This window comes from Hakea prostrata, chromosome 5 (assembly GCF_041222555.1).
Source record: "Hakea prostrata isolate BN-2017 chromosome 5, UWA_Hpros_2, whole genome shotgun sequence".
NCBI classification, from domain to species: domain Eukaryota; kingdom Viridiplantae; phylum Streptophyta; class Magnoliopsida; order Proteales; family Proteaceae; genus Hakea; species Hakea prostrata.
In genome coordinates this window covers 25,402,843-25,416,547 of record NC_142604.1, presented here as the reverse complement: position 1 = coordinate 25,416,547, position 13,705 = coordinate 25,402,843, and the positions used below count along the sequence as shown (strand labels likewise).

Here is a 13,705-nt window from a genome sequence, read left to right as displayed (position 1 = left end):
ACCTGTTGGTATTCATTCTTGATTCCCCAAACTTTTAACCCCATCGTGTTGCAGCTTGAACCTAAACCTTGACCACAAAACCTAATATGAGGTCATCCCATGAGCAACCTATGCTCCCTAAGTGTCTAGAAACCCTAATTTTTCATCCCATTTAAGTTGGTCTAGCTATAGATCTTGGTTTTTTGGCCCTCATCTAATTGAGGCTAAATCACCAAAGATTTCTTCTTTTGTGACTAACATGGACATGGGCACACCACTCCATTCAAGATCTCATTGTGTCAGGGCCACATGTCATAACCACACAATTAGATCTCAGATACCAATAGATATAAGAGAACCAATTAATCATGGCAATGGAAGTCCACTATTATTTAGTTAGATGATTAAAGGCTCTCTAAAAGTTTGAATCCACCAGAACAAACAACTTGTCTAGGTCTACGACATCAAATTGCTGTTATATGTCACCAAACTAACTTCTTAAAAGTTTAGTTGCATATTAAATAAATAACAAAAGTATAAGTTGCCCATGAATGTGCTCTATAAGCCTAACCCTCGCACATATAACCTGAATAATATTCTGTTGGGTTTATCCTAGACAATTTGTGGGCTTAGATTATTTACTGGAATTATAATTAATGGGGGTCTCAACACACTAGGCCGATGCATTGCCATTGAGTTTGAGATGGCCAAACCGGTTTACTATGGAAATGAATTAGGGTTTGGGTTTGCTATTATAAATAGTTATGATGGAGGTCCTCCAATCTCTCAAGTCTTCTGTTCCCTTTTTCTCCACAAGAAAGAAGTATGGAAGGGAAGAAGAGGAGATTGGAGAAGACTTCATTATCTGAGGTTTCAGGTTTTGGATTGATCTTCTTCAACAAACATTGGTGTAAGGTACATGCAATCTTCCCTTTGAACATTACATTGTATCCTAATTTTTGTATGCGTTTTGGTTAGGGTTTTGAAAAATTCCCATGGTTGTTCTACGTTCTAACATATTCATCTCGCTTCTGAGTATACCAAGTATACTCCTCAAAGGTTGGAGTATTATTACCTACATCATAACCTAAAATGCTTTTCCACGTGAGTTGAACTTTCATCCCGAAGTTCAACAAGGGGGTTGAGGCATTAAGCGTACACACATAGTCCATGATAAATGCATGATGCCAATTATTAGAAACTAAACCGCTAGCTATCAATTACAAAGTCTCAGCTGTTAAATATTAGATCCTTCATTTGGGATGTGTGCAAGGAAATACAAACCCAACACATATTCTTAAATAGGGTTGAATTTTTTCTTGCAACTTGGACTATGTTCATGTTATCATCTCCATGGTTTTAAAATTTTCATTGTCATTTGTCTTTTTGTGCTTGTGATTGTATATCTACTTATGACTGACCATGGTTGTTAAAGCATCCGCCTAGGCAGCAAGGCGGTTTTTCAACCGCCTTGTTTTGAACCACTTAATTGATGCCCAAACTACAAAGGAACTCCAAGGCCCAAAATTACATAGGACCTATTTTTCACTCCGGGGGTGCTGCCCCCACACCCCCGTGCTCGTTGGCAACAGAATGTGAAGCATGAGCCATACTCAACATCAAGAATTAATGAATCAGTAAATGCCTTGGTGGCCGCTTTGACAACCATGGTTTGATGAGATGAACTTATGTTTATGTTCTTTTTTCGAATAATTTTTCATAATTATGATTCTTGAATGCTTTTTTTATTTTTTTATTTTTTATTTTATTATTATTATTTTTTATTTATGCATGTGACTATTGAATATTTGTTTAGCTTATTATAGAAAGTAGTTGAATTGAAAAATAGTTTAAAAGTAGTTGTATTGAAAATTTTGACCCAACTGCTTTGGTTGCCTTATTGCCGCCTAGGTGCCGCTTTGTCGCCTAATCGCCTAGGCGGAGCCCCAGTCGCTTTGGTTGCCTTGCTGCCTTGACAACCATGTGACTAACAGGTTGTAGGGCTAGATCCTTAAAATTTTGGTGGACTAAATCTGGACTATTGATTGAATTAAATGATATGTCATCTTCTGTACTGGCAGCTCAGTATTCATTTTTATTGTCAGTAGGCTGATGATCTGTCTATTGTTCTTGTAGGAGTGCTTATGCATCCTGGTTTGTGATGACTTGGAGGAGTTGTCCATGGCTGCACAGGAGTTCCTTGAGTTCTTCTTCATTTCTGGTGATAAAGATCTTATGGAAAGTGATGTTGCTGAAATATTTGGCAGGTTTGTGTTTCCTAGATTTGGAAATTGACTGATTATTGAAAGCTTAAATACAAACCCCTGCCTTCGAGGAAAGTTGACTTTATTTTTTCCCTTATGGCAGGCTCGTTGAGAAGCTTCCGAAGGCTGTACTCGGAAGTGAGGAAACAGTAGCACTTTTACATGCTCGGCAGTTACTAGCTGTGATTTACTATGCAGGTCCTGGGATTGTTGTCCACCAGCTTCTATGTTCTCCTGTAAGTGCAGTTGACCTTCTACCTTTCTAGCAATTACAGAAAAGTGACAGAACCAATATAGGAGATGAGAAGGATGAGAAAGAAAAAAGAGGAGAGAAATTGAGCCAGCAAGAACAGACTCTCAGTTAGAGTGGATGGCCGCCCCAGAGCTGTAGTGTGTATTTGTAGTAACTAAAGGCACTTCAATACTAATATATCCAACCATAAATTTACTTAATAATTTTTATTTGGTAACAAATTTATTATAAATTTACTTAATAATTTTTATTTGGTAACAAATTTATTTAATAATAAATAGGGTGAACCCAGTACAGATGGCTTCAGCACAAGCAAAGTCTGGGGGACAATTTTTCCATGCAGTTTTACCTCAGCAATTCTAAGAGGCTCTTTTGATAACTTGACCTCAGGCTACAACTGTGGTCCACTAACCATCACACCAGGGCCCACCTCTCTATTTAATAATAAATATATAGATGTATTTCAAATGTTCCCCTGACTATAAACCATTTCAACTGTAAAAAATAAACATTAAATAGATACCTAAATAACGCCTTGCAGTGGAACAGCATTAGAATCTTGGCAACTCCTCTCAACTTGGAGCATATCCATCTCCCATGCCCAGCTTGGAGGGCCCCTCAAGAAAGGTTGAATGAACTAGGCTTTGATAAACATCTCACCAAGTTGATTACCAGCAGAAACAAATGTTTTAGGGATTAGTTTTCTCATTTCTGCCCCTATCACAAATGGTTGTCCTCCTTGATGTTTTGTCCACCCACGACATATCTATCAGTTTAGTAACTACAAGTCCAAGCTCAAGAAGGGCATATCTCAATCACAATAACTCATTGCTGTATGAGTGGCAGCTTTATACACAGCCCAGTACAATTACTGGTGGTAGATCTAGTACTATGTGCAGCACTAGCCCAGTTTGCAATAGAATATCTCACAGGATCAATATAATTAATGACAAAGGTTTGAGAGCTCAAGCTCTGAGGCCAACTTGGCATTCCAAAACCGAGTTGGACAAAGATCTCGCCGAGGGTCTTTTTTGGGGGGTGGGGGGAGTTTAGGTTTCTGAAATCGGAGCTAGATAAGGTTATATGGCATGGAATTACAATAATCCATGATAAGCGACTGAGGTATTGCTGAGATATGCTAAGGTTTGACTAAGATAACCAAAATCAGTGTTCAAAATCTCGCTGAAACATGGTACAGTGACATACCATGTTTCGGTTGAGTGTTTCAATGGGTTTTGGGTCTTCTTTTTATTTTCCCGTTTTGTGTACAGTCAGTCTAATTTGAGGCCAATAAACACAATGGCTTCATTATTATTTTTTTACTAAAACCTAACATAAACTGGTCTTTTTGATTCACACAAGCTATATGTGGACGTAATTGGATCACATATATTCACAAATCTATAACATGGATATACAAGAGCACGTTGAAACTTTTATTAAAATGGATGAACAAATACCAAGTAGTAGTCAAATCTGAATTATTACTTAAAAATTACAAATTACAATTTTTATTTAACCCTTTGAAATTCTCCATATTTCACCTGAATTTCCAAAATTTCACAAAAATATTGGAATTTCATTGAGATCTTGGCAAGACTTAGTTGAGATTTTGTCAGTTGACTGAATCTCATTTTAGACCATATTTCGTCTCGCCAAGGTCGAGATGGCCAAGATTGTTGTAATCTCATGAAATTTTGAAACTTGGTCAAAATATGATCAAGATCTTCAAGATATCTGAGATATGATCAAAGTATAACCAAGTTCTTCAGTTAAGTTGGGGTAATCCTGGTTTTAAACGTTGCCCAGATCTTGAGTTCTTGATCCATGCTATGTGCAAGTCTCTTCCCTGCATCACACTCAACAGACCATCTCCCATTTAAACTGCTTGGGTGATTCCATAAAGTGATTTATTACACCAATGAAAAAGATGTCATGTCAGGTAACATTATGATACATGAGTTTGCCACAAAGCCTCCTCTTCTGGTGTTTATGCTGCATGTTCCTCACCATCTTTTCTTCAGTGTGGATTCCTAGGATTGGAAAATTGGTTTAGAAGGTAGCATGACTGTCTCAGATAGAAGGTCTGACATATTTCTTCCGATAGTCTAATAAATGGCATCATGGTATAGAATTTAAATTATCTAACCAGGCTTTGGGTGACTGATTATAAATGACCTGTAACATTGAAACTGTAGCTTGCTGTATACCCAAGAGCATAGTCATCAAGGCACTATGTATTTCAAAGCGTCCAAGCTGCAGGTGGAGCATTCAGATGGCACCTAGGCAGTCTACATCAAATTCTAATATTACTTTTCTATTATGTCAATTATAATACTTGCTATCAATAGTCTAATAGGTAAAAATTGCAGTATTTTGATTACAAAAAAGTAATAAGAACTAACTAAATGCAAATTAAGATGCCAAATTATAAACGTTTCCAATATTCATCCAAACAACCGTCAAAATAGAACTATAGAAGTGATCATGTTATCATCGGTTACAAATTCACCACATAATGACATAAAATTATGGATGTAATGGGGAAAATGTCTGTTAAAGACTTAAATCACAGATTTACAATTGACAACATGATGACATGTTATAAAACAATTATAAATATAAAGAGGAAAAGAAGTCTGTCAAAGACAATTTGGGCTGGGAGAAAAGGGGAAAGAAAAGAAAATAATACATTTGTTATATGTGTGTTGTACTTTTCTTGCTTTGGGAGGTGTGTGTGGAGCAGTGGTATAGTAATCTGATATCTATTTGAGTCAAAATGCCTCTATATTGCTACTTCACAAAGATGCACTTCAAGATAATCCTCGTGCATACTCAATTGGATACTCTTCCATCGCATTGACATAACAGTGGATTTATGCTCCTTTGTTCTCTTCATTATTACTGATATTGGCATGCCATTCTTATTATTGTCCTATTCTTTGTGATCTAATCTCATGCTATTTAAATATAAAATGTCATATGTGCATTAGTTTTTAGATGCATTTCTTAGTTATTTGCTTATATCATATTGATATCATATCGAATATCTCTCCTGGTAATTAACACATGGAGCTTCCAGATTGCAGCTGCTCGATTCTTTGACGTTTTAGCTCTCTGCCTGAGTCAAAACTCTGTATTTACTGGTTCACTTGACAGGCTTATTTCAGTGAAACCACTGTCAGTAGGGTACTTGCCTTCTATTTCTGAGTTAAAAGGAAGTCCCCTGGTCACTGCTGACAAAGCTTCGATGAGTGTTGTACCATCTGAATTTCCTAAAATCTCAGAACTTGACAATAAAGCTTGTGAAGCTGAAGCAAGAAATACATCTAGAAAATATGTGCTACCACGAATGCCTCCATGGTTCATTTACATCGGCAGTCAGAAATTGTATGAGGCGATTGCAGGAATACTTAGGCTTGCTGGATTATCGGCAGTGGCAGGTCCTCCAGTTTCCTGAATCAGTATGTCCTGTTTAAAATTTTTTTATACTTGTTGACTCTACTTAACTTATGTGCATTCTAATTTGTCTAGACCCTGAACATGAGGTCTTGTTATCTACTATCGTTGATATTCCCCTGGGCTCTCTGCGTAAATTAGTGTCTGAGATTCGAATGAAGGAACACTATAAAGAAAGCTGGAATTCTTGGTATGCCAGAAGTGGTTCGGGTCAGTTACTTCGCGAAGCAAGTACTGCTGTTTGCATTCTAAATGAGATTATATATGGCCTATCGGATGAATCAGTTGATATTTACCAAAGGATGTTTGGTAAGTATAGGATGAATGCGGATGATGTACAAGTGTCTGAGATAACCAGTACAGATAGTCACCATCGCAAGCTATGTCATTTTGCCAGTAATGACTCTTTCTGGAAGATTTCTCACGGGAAGGTTGCAAGAAGTGAATTGGTTGAGTGCATCGGGAGTATTTTGCATGAATATCTCTCTCCTGAAGTGTGGGTTCTTCCTATAGATCAGAATTATGAACAGAACAATGAAGAAGAAGAAATTAAATTGCATTTTTTCCGAGACACCACCATGCTACACCAGGAAATACTTTTTTCCCTTGATTTTTTTTTTAATGCTAAACCATGATCATTGCATTTGTTTAGCTGGTTATGTTAGCCATTGTTTATTCACATTGTACCAATTTTGGTTTTTTTTTGAACAGGTTATTATTGATGGAATAGGAATCTTCAGTCTGTGTCTTGGAGAAGATTTTTCTTCTAGTGGATTTCTTCATTCTTCTCTATTTTTATTACTTGAAAATCTCATCTGTTCTAGTTACCAAATAAGAACTGCTTCTGATGATGTCTTACACATCCTTGCTGTTTCATCTGGCCATCCTACGGTGAGACTTTCACATTATAATATTTTTTTCTGTGGAATGGTGTATTTTTGCAGTGTGTGGATAATGTTATCCTCATCTTTAGCAGGTAGGGTGTTTAGTAGTGTCCAATGCAGACTATATAATTGATTCCTTGTGTCGGCAATTACGTCATTTGGATCTCAACCCTTGTGTACCTAATGTCCTAGCTGCTATGCTTTCCTATATTGGAGTTGCTCATAACATATTGCCATTATTGGATGAACCGGTAAGATACTAACTTCTGTCTATCATAAGCTGGTTGTTTTATGAGAATACACAAAGTTTATGGTCATTGCTCTACCAATTGGAATAACTTTTCTTTCCTTATTCTCGATGTGTGTATTTTATCACTTAAATTGCGATTCTCCTGTGGGTTCATTATATTGATATTGATTAATGTTACAGATGCGTTCTGTTTCCCTGGAGCTTGAAGTTCTTGGCCGGCATCAGCATCCAGATTTAACTATACCATTTTTGAAGGTTTTATGGCATGAATTTCCACTTTAAATTGTTGGTGCTTTCTTGTTGTACATCCATCTACAGTTCTAGGCTTCTCTTTTTCTTCCCCCCCCCCCCTCTCCTTTCAAACTGAAGGCTTTATCATAGTATCTGCTGGTTTACTTTAACTACTCACCTGGTTTTCAGGTGACCAATGTTTCTTCCATTTCATACATCTATTTTGGTTACTGATGGGAGAACGGGATTTTGGTAGGCCATATGTCAAATCATTCCTAGTTTCAGTTATATTCACAGCCATGCACATGCATGTTTTGCTGGCAGCTCTCTGATAGGGAATCTCTGTCACTCCTGCTTACTGCAATATCAATTATCAGATTATTAGGAAAATCTCTTAATTCACTTTTTTTAGTATCTTCACATTCTAATATTCATTAGCTAGTGGTCCAAGCAAACAGTTATATGTTTTGTTATCCATAATGATATCCACCCCAGAGCCCCTAAAAGGAAACTTTAGCTTAGAGGATGGCTTCCAGCCAATGGAATCATGCCCAAAACCACCTTTCTTTCTAACAAGGATCAGTTTGGCTCTGTCCAACATTTTGTTTTCTAATTCTGTTGGTGTTAAGGGTGCTACATGCTGTATATAGTTGGGGGCTTATGTCTAGAATTCTAATGATTGTGTGCATATAAATGTCCAGTATTGATTCAAATGGTTCCTTAGAATTCCCATTTGACTCATTGACTAAAATGCTTGATTAGCCAACATTGTTTACCTGTAGTCAAATGGGTTAGATAGTTCTACGATCAGATTAAACTGTTTCTTTAATTTTGAGCATGTGAAACCATCCTTAACAATCCGATTAAATTGTTTCTTTAATTTCAAGCATGTGAAACCATCCTTAACATTTCTGTCCTCAGATATCTCTGTAGAATGATGTACTGTTCTCTTGTAGACTTGTAGTCCATGTAATGCTGAAAACATGGTTTCCCTGGATTATAATGTTCTCCTGAGGGGAACTTGTTTGTAGATTGGTTGAAATATTTAGTTGTGATGTGCAATATCTTATTCTAAATGCATCTGGCATTTGAGGTTTGACATTCTAAAGTATCTTTCTCATTGTTATTATTTTCTTCATTAGGCTGTGGCAGAAATTGCCAAGGCATCAAAGCATGAAGCTACTGTAATGCCCACACAGGCTGAACACTATGCTTCACAGGTGAAATCCATGGTCTCTGTAATGGAAGACAGAGTGAAACAGGATTCTGAAACTAAAGCAGTGTCACATGATAATCACAGCAGTGAACTTTGTTATGTGGAATCAGGTAGATACTTGTTGCATGCAGAGTAGCCTTTTTTATCTGATAATATCGGTAATTTAATCTCCAAATGAATCTTATTCAGTGGTAGGTGGACAATGGGGGTGTGTATCTGGACCTGTCCCACTACCCTGCCACTCCCTTCTATGACTATTGGGTTTCCACCTCTCTTACCTTGTAAAATCAGTACATCCATTGTATTCTTAGGGGGCCAGGGAAATAGGTTGACTGATATGTGTACTGTTAGGTTTGGAAACCTGTAACTTGTCTAGCTGCCATTCCTAAATATAAATGACTTGTTAAAGAATTGAACTGTGGAATGCTTCATGAAAACACGGTCCTCTAAGGTGTTTTCCCAGTGTCCTGCTTTGGAGTGCCAACCAGCTTGTGCTTGATACTCATGATACACCCATTCTACCCTTCCAGGTCAGGAAAATTCTATCTCTCATGAGAATTACATATTTGTGATACACCCATTGTGCTTGATACTTGTAATACACCCATTTAGATTTACTGATCACGCATTGTGATTTGTAACTCATTTACTTCTGTTATATTTCTTAGTTTTATCTAAGGATTGAAATTTCAGTTTCGAGGCTGGTTTCGACCTAGCCAGAAACAGAAATCTTGAGGCTTCGGGCCTTATATGACCTCCATTTCATTTGATTTTTTGCCTTGTACTTATTTAATGCGTATTAGCACAATGGAACTAGTATTTTGCCCTCCCTCCCCCACAAAAAAAAAAAAAAAAAATTAAAGAAACCACTGCAAAGTTACTATTCAAGTATACTAACAAAAGACTGATTCCAGTAAGTACAAATTGTATTGCATTTACAATATTCAAGTATATTAACAAAAGAATGGTTCCAATAAGTACAAACTGTATTGCATACAAGGCATACAATCATTAACATACATGAATTGTTTGATAGAATAGTTACAGATACAAGTAGTCAACAAAATACAATGACCAACTTGGTTAAGTGATGGTGTTTCACATATATTAAGTTCAAGCCCATATATCTTGTATACATGTATTTTTTTTTCAAAAAACACAATTTAGAAAATAATTTTTAAAATATAAATAAATAGTGCAATAATCAAGATATAAGTTTAACAACACACAATCATTGATCATTGTCTTAGACTAAACATATATTAATTTCAAAGCAATACTAGATGGTCTAAGGCATGAAAGAAGCCAAAAAAAATAAAAAATGTAATACTAGATCGTCTAAGGCATGAACACCCAAAAAAAAAAAAAAAAAAAAAAGGGTTTGGAACTGTTGGGTATGGCTCATGCTTCACATTCTATTGCTAACGGAGTTTCCTTTGTAGTTTGGGATTTGGCCCATGAGTAGTTATTATGGAAATTAGGTGAAAATGGAATATAAATCAACAAAAACCAAAGAAAAACAAGTTGGAGTGTAGAAACCTAGCTAGAAAATAGAGGGTGAAATGGTTGAAACCTGTGAAATTTTGGTCAAAACTTTGTACCGAAATGAAATCTACCTAGTTTTGTTTCGATTTGGAGATATGCTGGCATTTCGATTAAAATTTCACATGTTTCGTCGAAGTTTATTCCATGGTTTTATCAACGAATGTTGAAGCTTTTATGTTGTTAATTTTCACTAGTTTAGTTATTGATATGATCTCTATTTATGACATGTAATGTTATCCATAGTAATGAGTAGGAGGAGACCAAGGTGGGTGGGCAAGCCATCCTGTAATTATGCATCTTGGACTTGCGTAGGACACTGACAAAGAAAAGATCCAGCCACATTTTATACTTGTGGGCCTTGGCCAGGACTTGCTCTGTGCTGGAACTGTTGAGCTTCTAGTGATATGTATTTTATATTTTCATTATAGAAGATTACTTTCAGTGGCCAAGAGAGGCATGATGGAAGAACTTAAAAGACATCCATCTTGGCACAATTCATTGCAAAATACAGTTGAGAAATCAAGATTATTATTAAAAAGGATATCATAGTACATACCTAGATGATGCCTAAGCATACTGGCACCTTAGTCACCTGTTGGTGTCACTTGCTTTTTGACTCTACCTAATACCATGGATCTGTGACGACTTTGTGGTAGTATGATACAGGATAGGGCCAGAACTGACCCCAACAATATTCTAGCTGTATTGATCTCATCATGCCATAAGTCATCTTGGCCCAGCCCAAGTTTCATTGTAGTTCCCATTGGTGGTCCTCTCTAGATATTATACACAGATGGGTCTGATTCTTGATGCTTTCATCAGCCAACATCTATATCCAATTATGCATTTAACCTAATCAGGCACTGAATACATATATGATAGGTGTTTTATATATTTTAACTATTGAAATGAAATGGCAGAAGATGATCCCAACTCCAATGAATGCGATTCAAATCTAGAGCACTGGGAGAAAATGTTGTTCCTGTTAAATGAAAAACGTAGATATAGAAGAACAGTTGGCTCTCTTGCTGGTTCATGCTTGGTAGCTGCAACCCCGTTACTTGCTTCAGCAAAGGAATCAGCATGCATTGTTGCTCTGAACATAATTGAGGTAAGTGCTGAAATTTTATCTTTTGGTATCTCTATCAATCTATCTATCTAACATTGTAGGAGTAGCAGAATGAATGAGAACTAATGAACCATGATAGGAGTATTACCGTGAATATTTTCTTTTGGTTGAGCAGTGGGGGCCTGGTTGGTTTCCTTTGAGAACCCCCTCCTGTTGTTGTTGAATTCACACAACAAAACTGACATCAAACACTTCATCTTCTCGCAAATATGATTATTCTTGCAATTTATTTTGTGTTGTATGACAAGGTAGACTGGTGGAACTAGATTACTGACTCTGGGATGAAAATCCTTTTAGGATGGTATTTCCACTCTGGCAAAAGTTGAAGAAGCATATAAACACGAGATGGAAGCAAAAGTAGCTATTGAAAAAGCCATTATGATTATTTCTTCCCATGATCTTCAAGACATGATAGAAGCTGCAGAGGAAGGAACTGATGAGAATAGACTGCTTCCTGCAATGAACAAAATTTGGCCCTACTTGGTCGTTTGTGTTAAAAATGCGAAGGCAGTGGTGAGTAGTCATAATCTTCTTGTTGGTTTTTCCTTATTGGCAATGCTATTCATTCCTCAACTAAGCTGTTATCCAAGTCTCTGGAGTTTGGTCTATTATGTAATCCCCTTGGGTTGCTGCCGCAAGCAGTAATTATTTTAGTGGCCGCAGTAATTATTTTAGTGGCCACCGTGTCAAGTGATCAATGATGAGCTTAGGTTGATGCCTGTACAATGAATTCTATTTTGGGTTTTCTGAAACTTATTCAAATTATCAAGGGACATGAACCAATGATTTGTTGGATACTTGTCCAGAACCTAGTTGTTAATTCATGTTATGCTTGCAGCCTTGCACACAGGTCTTGAATTCAAGTAGCCATGGGTTGTTCAGGCTAATTAGTCAGTTGTATTTACCATAACTTATTTTTAATCTAACCAATCTCCCCAAAAATATGTCAAGTTCATCATTGTCTGTCTCTTTATTCCTTTCTTTCTTTCTTTCTTTTCGAGGTCCCAGCATCAGTTGTGCCTTTCAATGACTCCAAATTTTCTGACTTATTTCTTATCACATATGAGTTATGATATAGTTTTTTAACTGGCCCTTGGCAGTTTGTGCATTTCGTTCTCATTGTTGGAATTCTGATCTTTGTTTCTACAGGCTACCCGGAGGTGTTTGGGTGTGGTGAGCAGTGTAGTGCAAATCTGTGGAGGGGACTTTTTTTCCCGCCGTTTCCTTACCGATGGACCCCACTTCTGGAAGTTGCTAGCCACATCTCCATTTCAAAAGAAACCTAAACCAAATAGCAAAGAAAGGCCATTACAACTTCCCTATAGAAGCACTTCCACAACTTCACAAGATGTGATGGCTGAGGTTTCAGATATGAAGGTCCAAGCTGCTGCACTCAACATGATTGCTGATTTATCCAGGAACAAGAGGAGTGCTTCAGCTTTAGAGGTAGTCCTCAAGAAAGTTAGTGGGCTTGTTGTGGGAATAGCATGCAGTGGTGTTACAGGATTACGTGATGCTTCAGTTAATGCCTTGTCGGGGCTTGCCTGCATTGACCCTGATCTTATTTGGCTTCTCCTGGCTGATGTGTTCTACTCTTTAAGCAAGAAAGGAGGACCCTCACCACCCAGCTCAGAATTTCCCCAAATCTCCCAAGTTTTGCCCTTTCCAATGACTTCAAAGGAATACCTTTACGTGCTGTATGGAGGGGAGAGCTTTGGCTTTGATATTGACTTAGCCTCGGTAGAATTTGCGTTTCAGAAGTTGCACGCTATTGTATTCAATTCACAACCATACAATTAGGAGAGGAAGTTCTTTTTTTTTTTTTTTTGTAAGTTTTTATTTTTACCTTTTCTTGGGTTTGGGGGCATTGAAGGCTGATCAGTTTAGTTCTGTAAGAAATATAGAAAATAAATTAATTTAAAAAAGGTAAATGACAGTTACCTCTCTCTTTGTTGATCAAATGTCATTTAGACCTTCTCATGCATTAAAACCCACTTATCTAGTAAGGAGATGAAATGCTCTTTACCATTAACTTTCTTAGTTGAGTGGTCCGTGTCAATAAATCCATATCAACCCGAATCGGCTCAAGTCGGCCTTTTAAGTCTGATTCAAACCCAGATGAAATTATCAAATTGAAGGGTGTATTTGGGCTACAAAAGAACAACTGAGTGATGTGAACCCAAAACGACATGCTTTGAGACCTAAAGTAATTGGAATATCGTCCAAGAAAGTTAAGAAGTACAGATTTGAAGTTTATGGACCGTGGTTTGACGTTTATAAGGAACATAAATCAACAGTATAGCAAGAGGGAGTTTTGACTCGATGACTATAAAGAGTTGTGAACCAAAGGTGTGGAAGAGAATGCCACAAGTTGAAGACTGTAAGTTTAGAAAAAGAAATATTTTTTGAAGAAGACGAGGAAAACAATTCACAATTTATAATTATGAAACTTGTGTTACAACTTACAATATTGAACCTAGGGCCTTTATTTATAG

General features: G+C 37.0%; 1 protein-coding gene across 1 annotated transcript in view; it reads left to right on the top strand.

Moving 5' to 3' along the window:
* Positions 1-13,452, top strand: part of LOC149015747 (ARM repeat superfamily protein) — a 74,677-nt gene extending 61,225 nt beyond the window's left edge. Inside the window, exons 7-17 of the mRNA XM_089155229.1 lie at positions 2,116-2,246; positions 2,347-2,479; positions 5,579-5,939; positions 6,031-6,542; positions 6,664-6,846; positions 6,932-7,090; positions 7,270-7,344; positions 8,463-8,646; positions 11,002-11,192; positions 11,508-11,723; positions 12,360-13,452. Coding sequence (XP_089011355.1) covers positions 2,116-2,246; positions 2,347-2,479; positions 5,579-5,939; positions 6,031-6,542; positions 6,664-6,846; positions 6,932-7,090; positions 7,270-7,344; positions 8,463-8,646; positions 11,002-11,192; positions 11,508-11,723; positions 12,360-13,010 — 2,796 coding nt within the window. The 3' untranslated portion in view covers positions 13,011-13,452. The remainder of the gene's footprint in view (positions 1-2,115; positions 2,247-2,346; positions 2,480-5,578; positions 5,940-6,030; positions 6,543-6,663; positions 6,847-6,931; positions 7,091-7,269; positions 7,345-8,462; positions 8,647-11,001; positions 11,193-11,507; positions 11,724-12,359) is intronic.
* Positions 13,453-13,705: the final 253 nt, after the last annotated feature.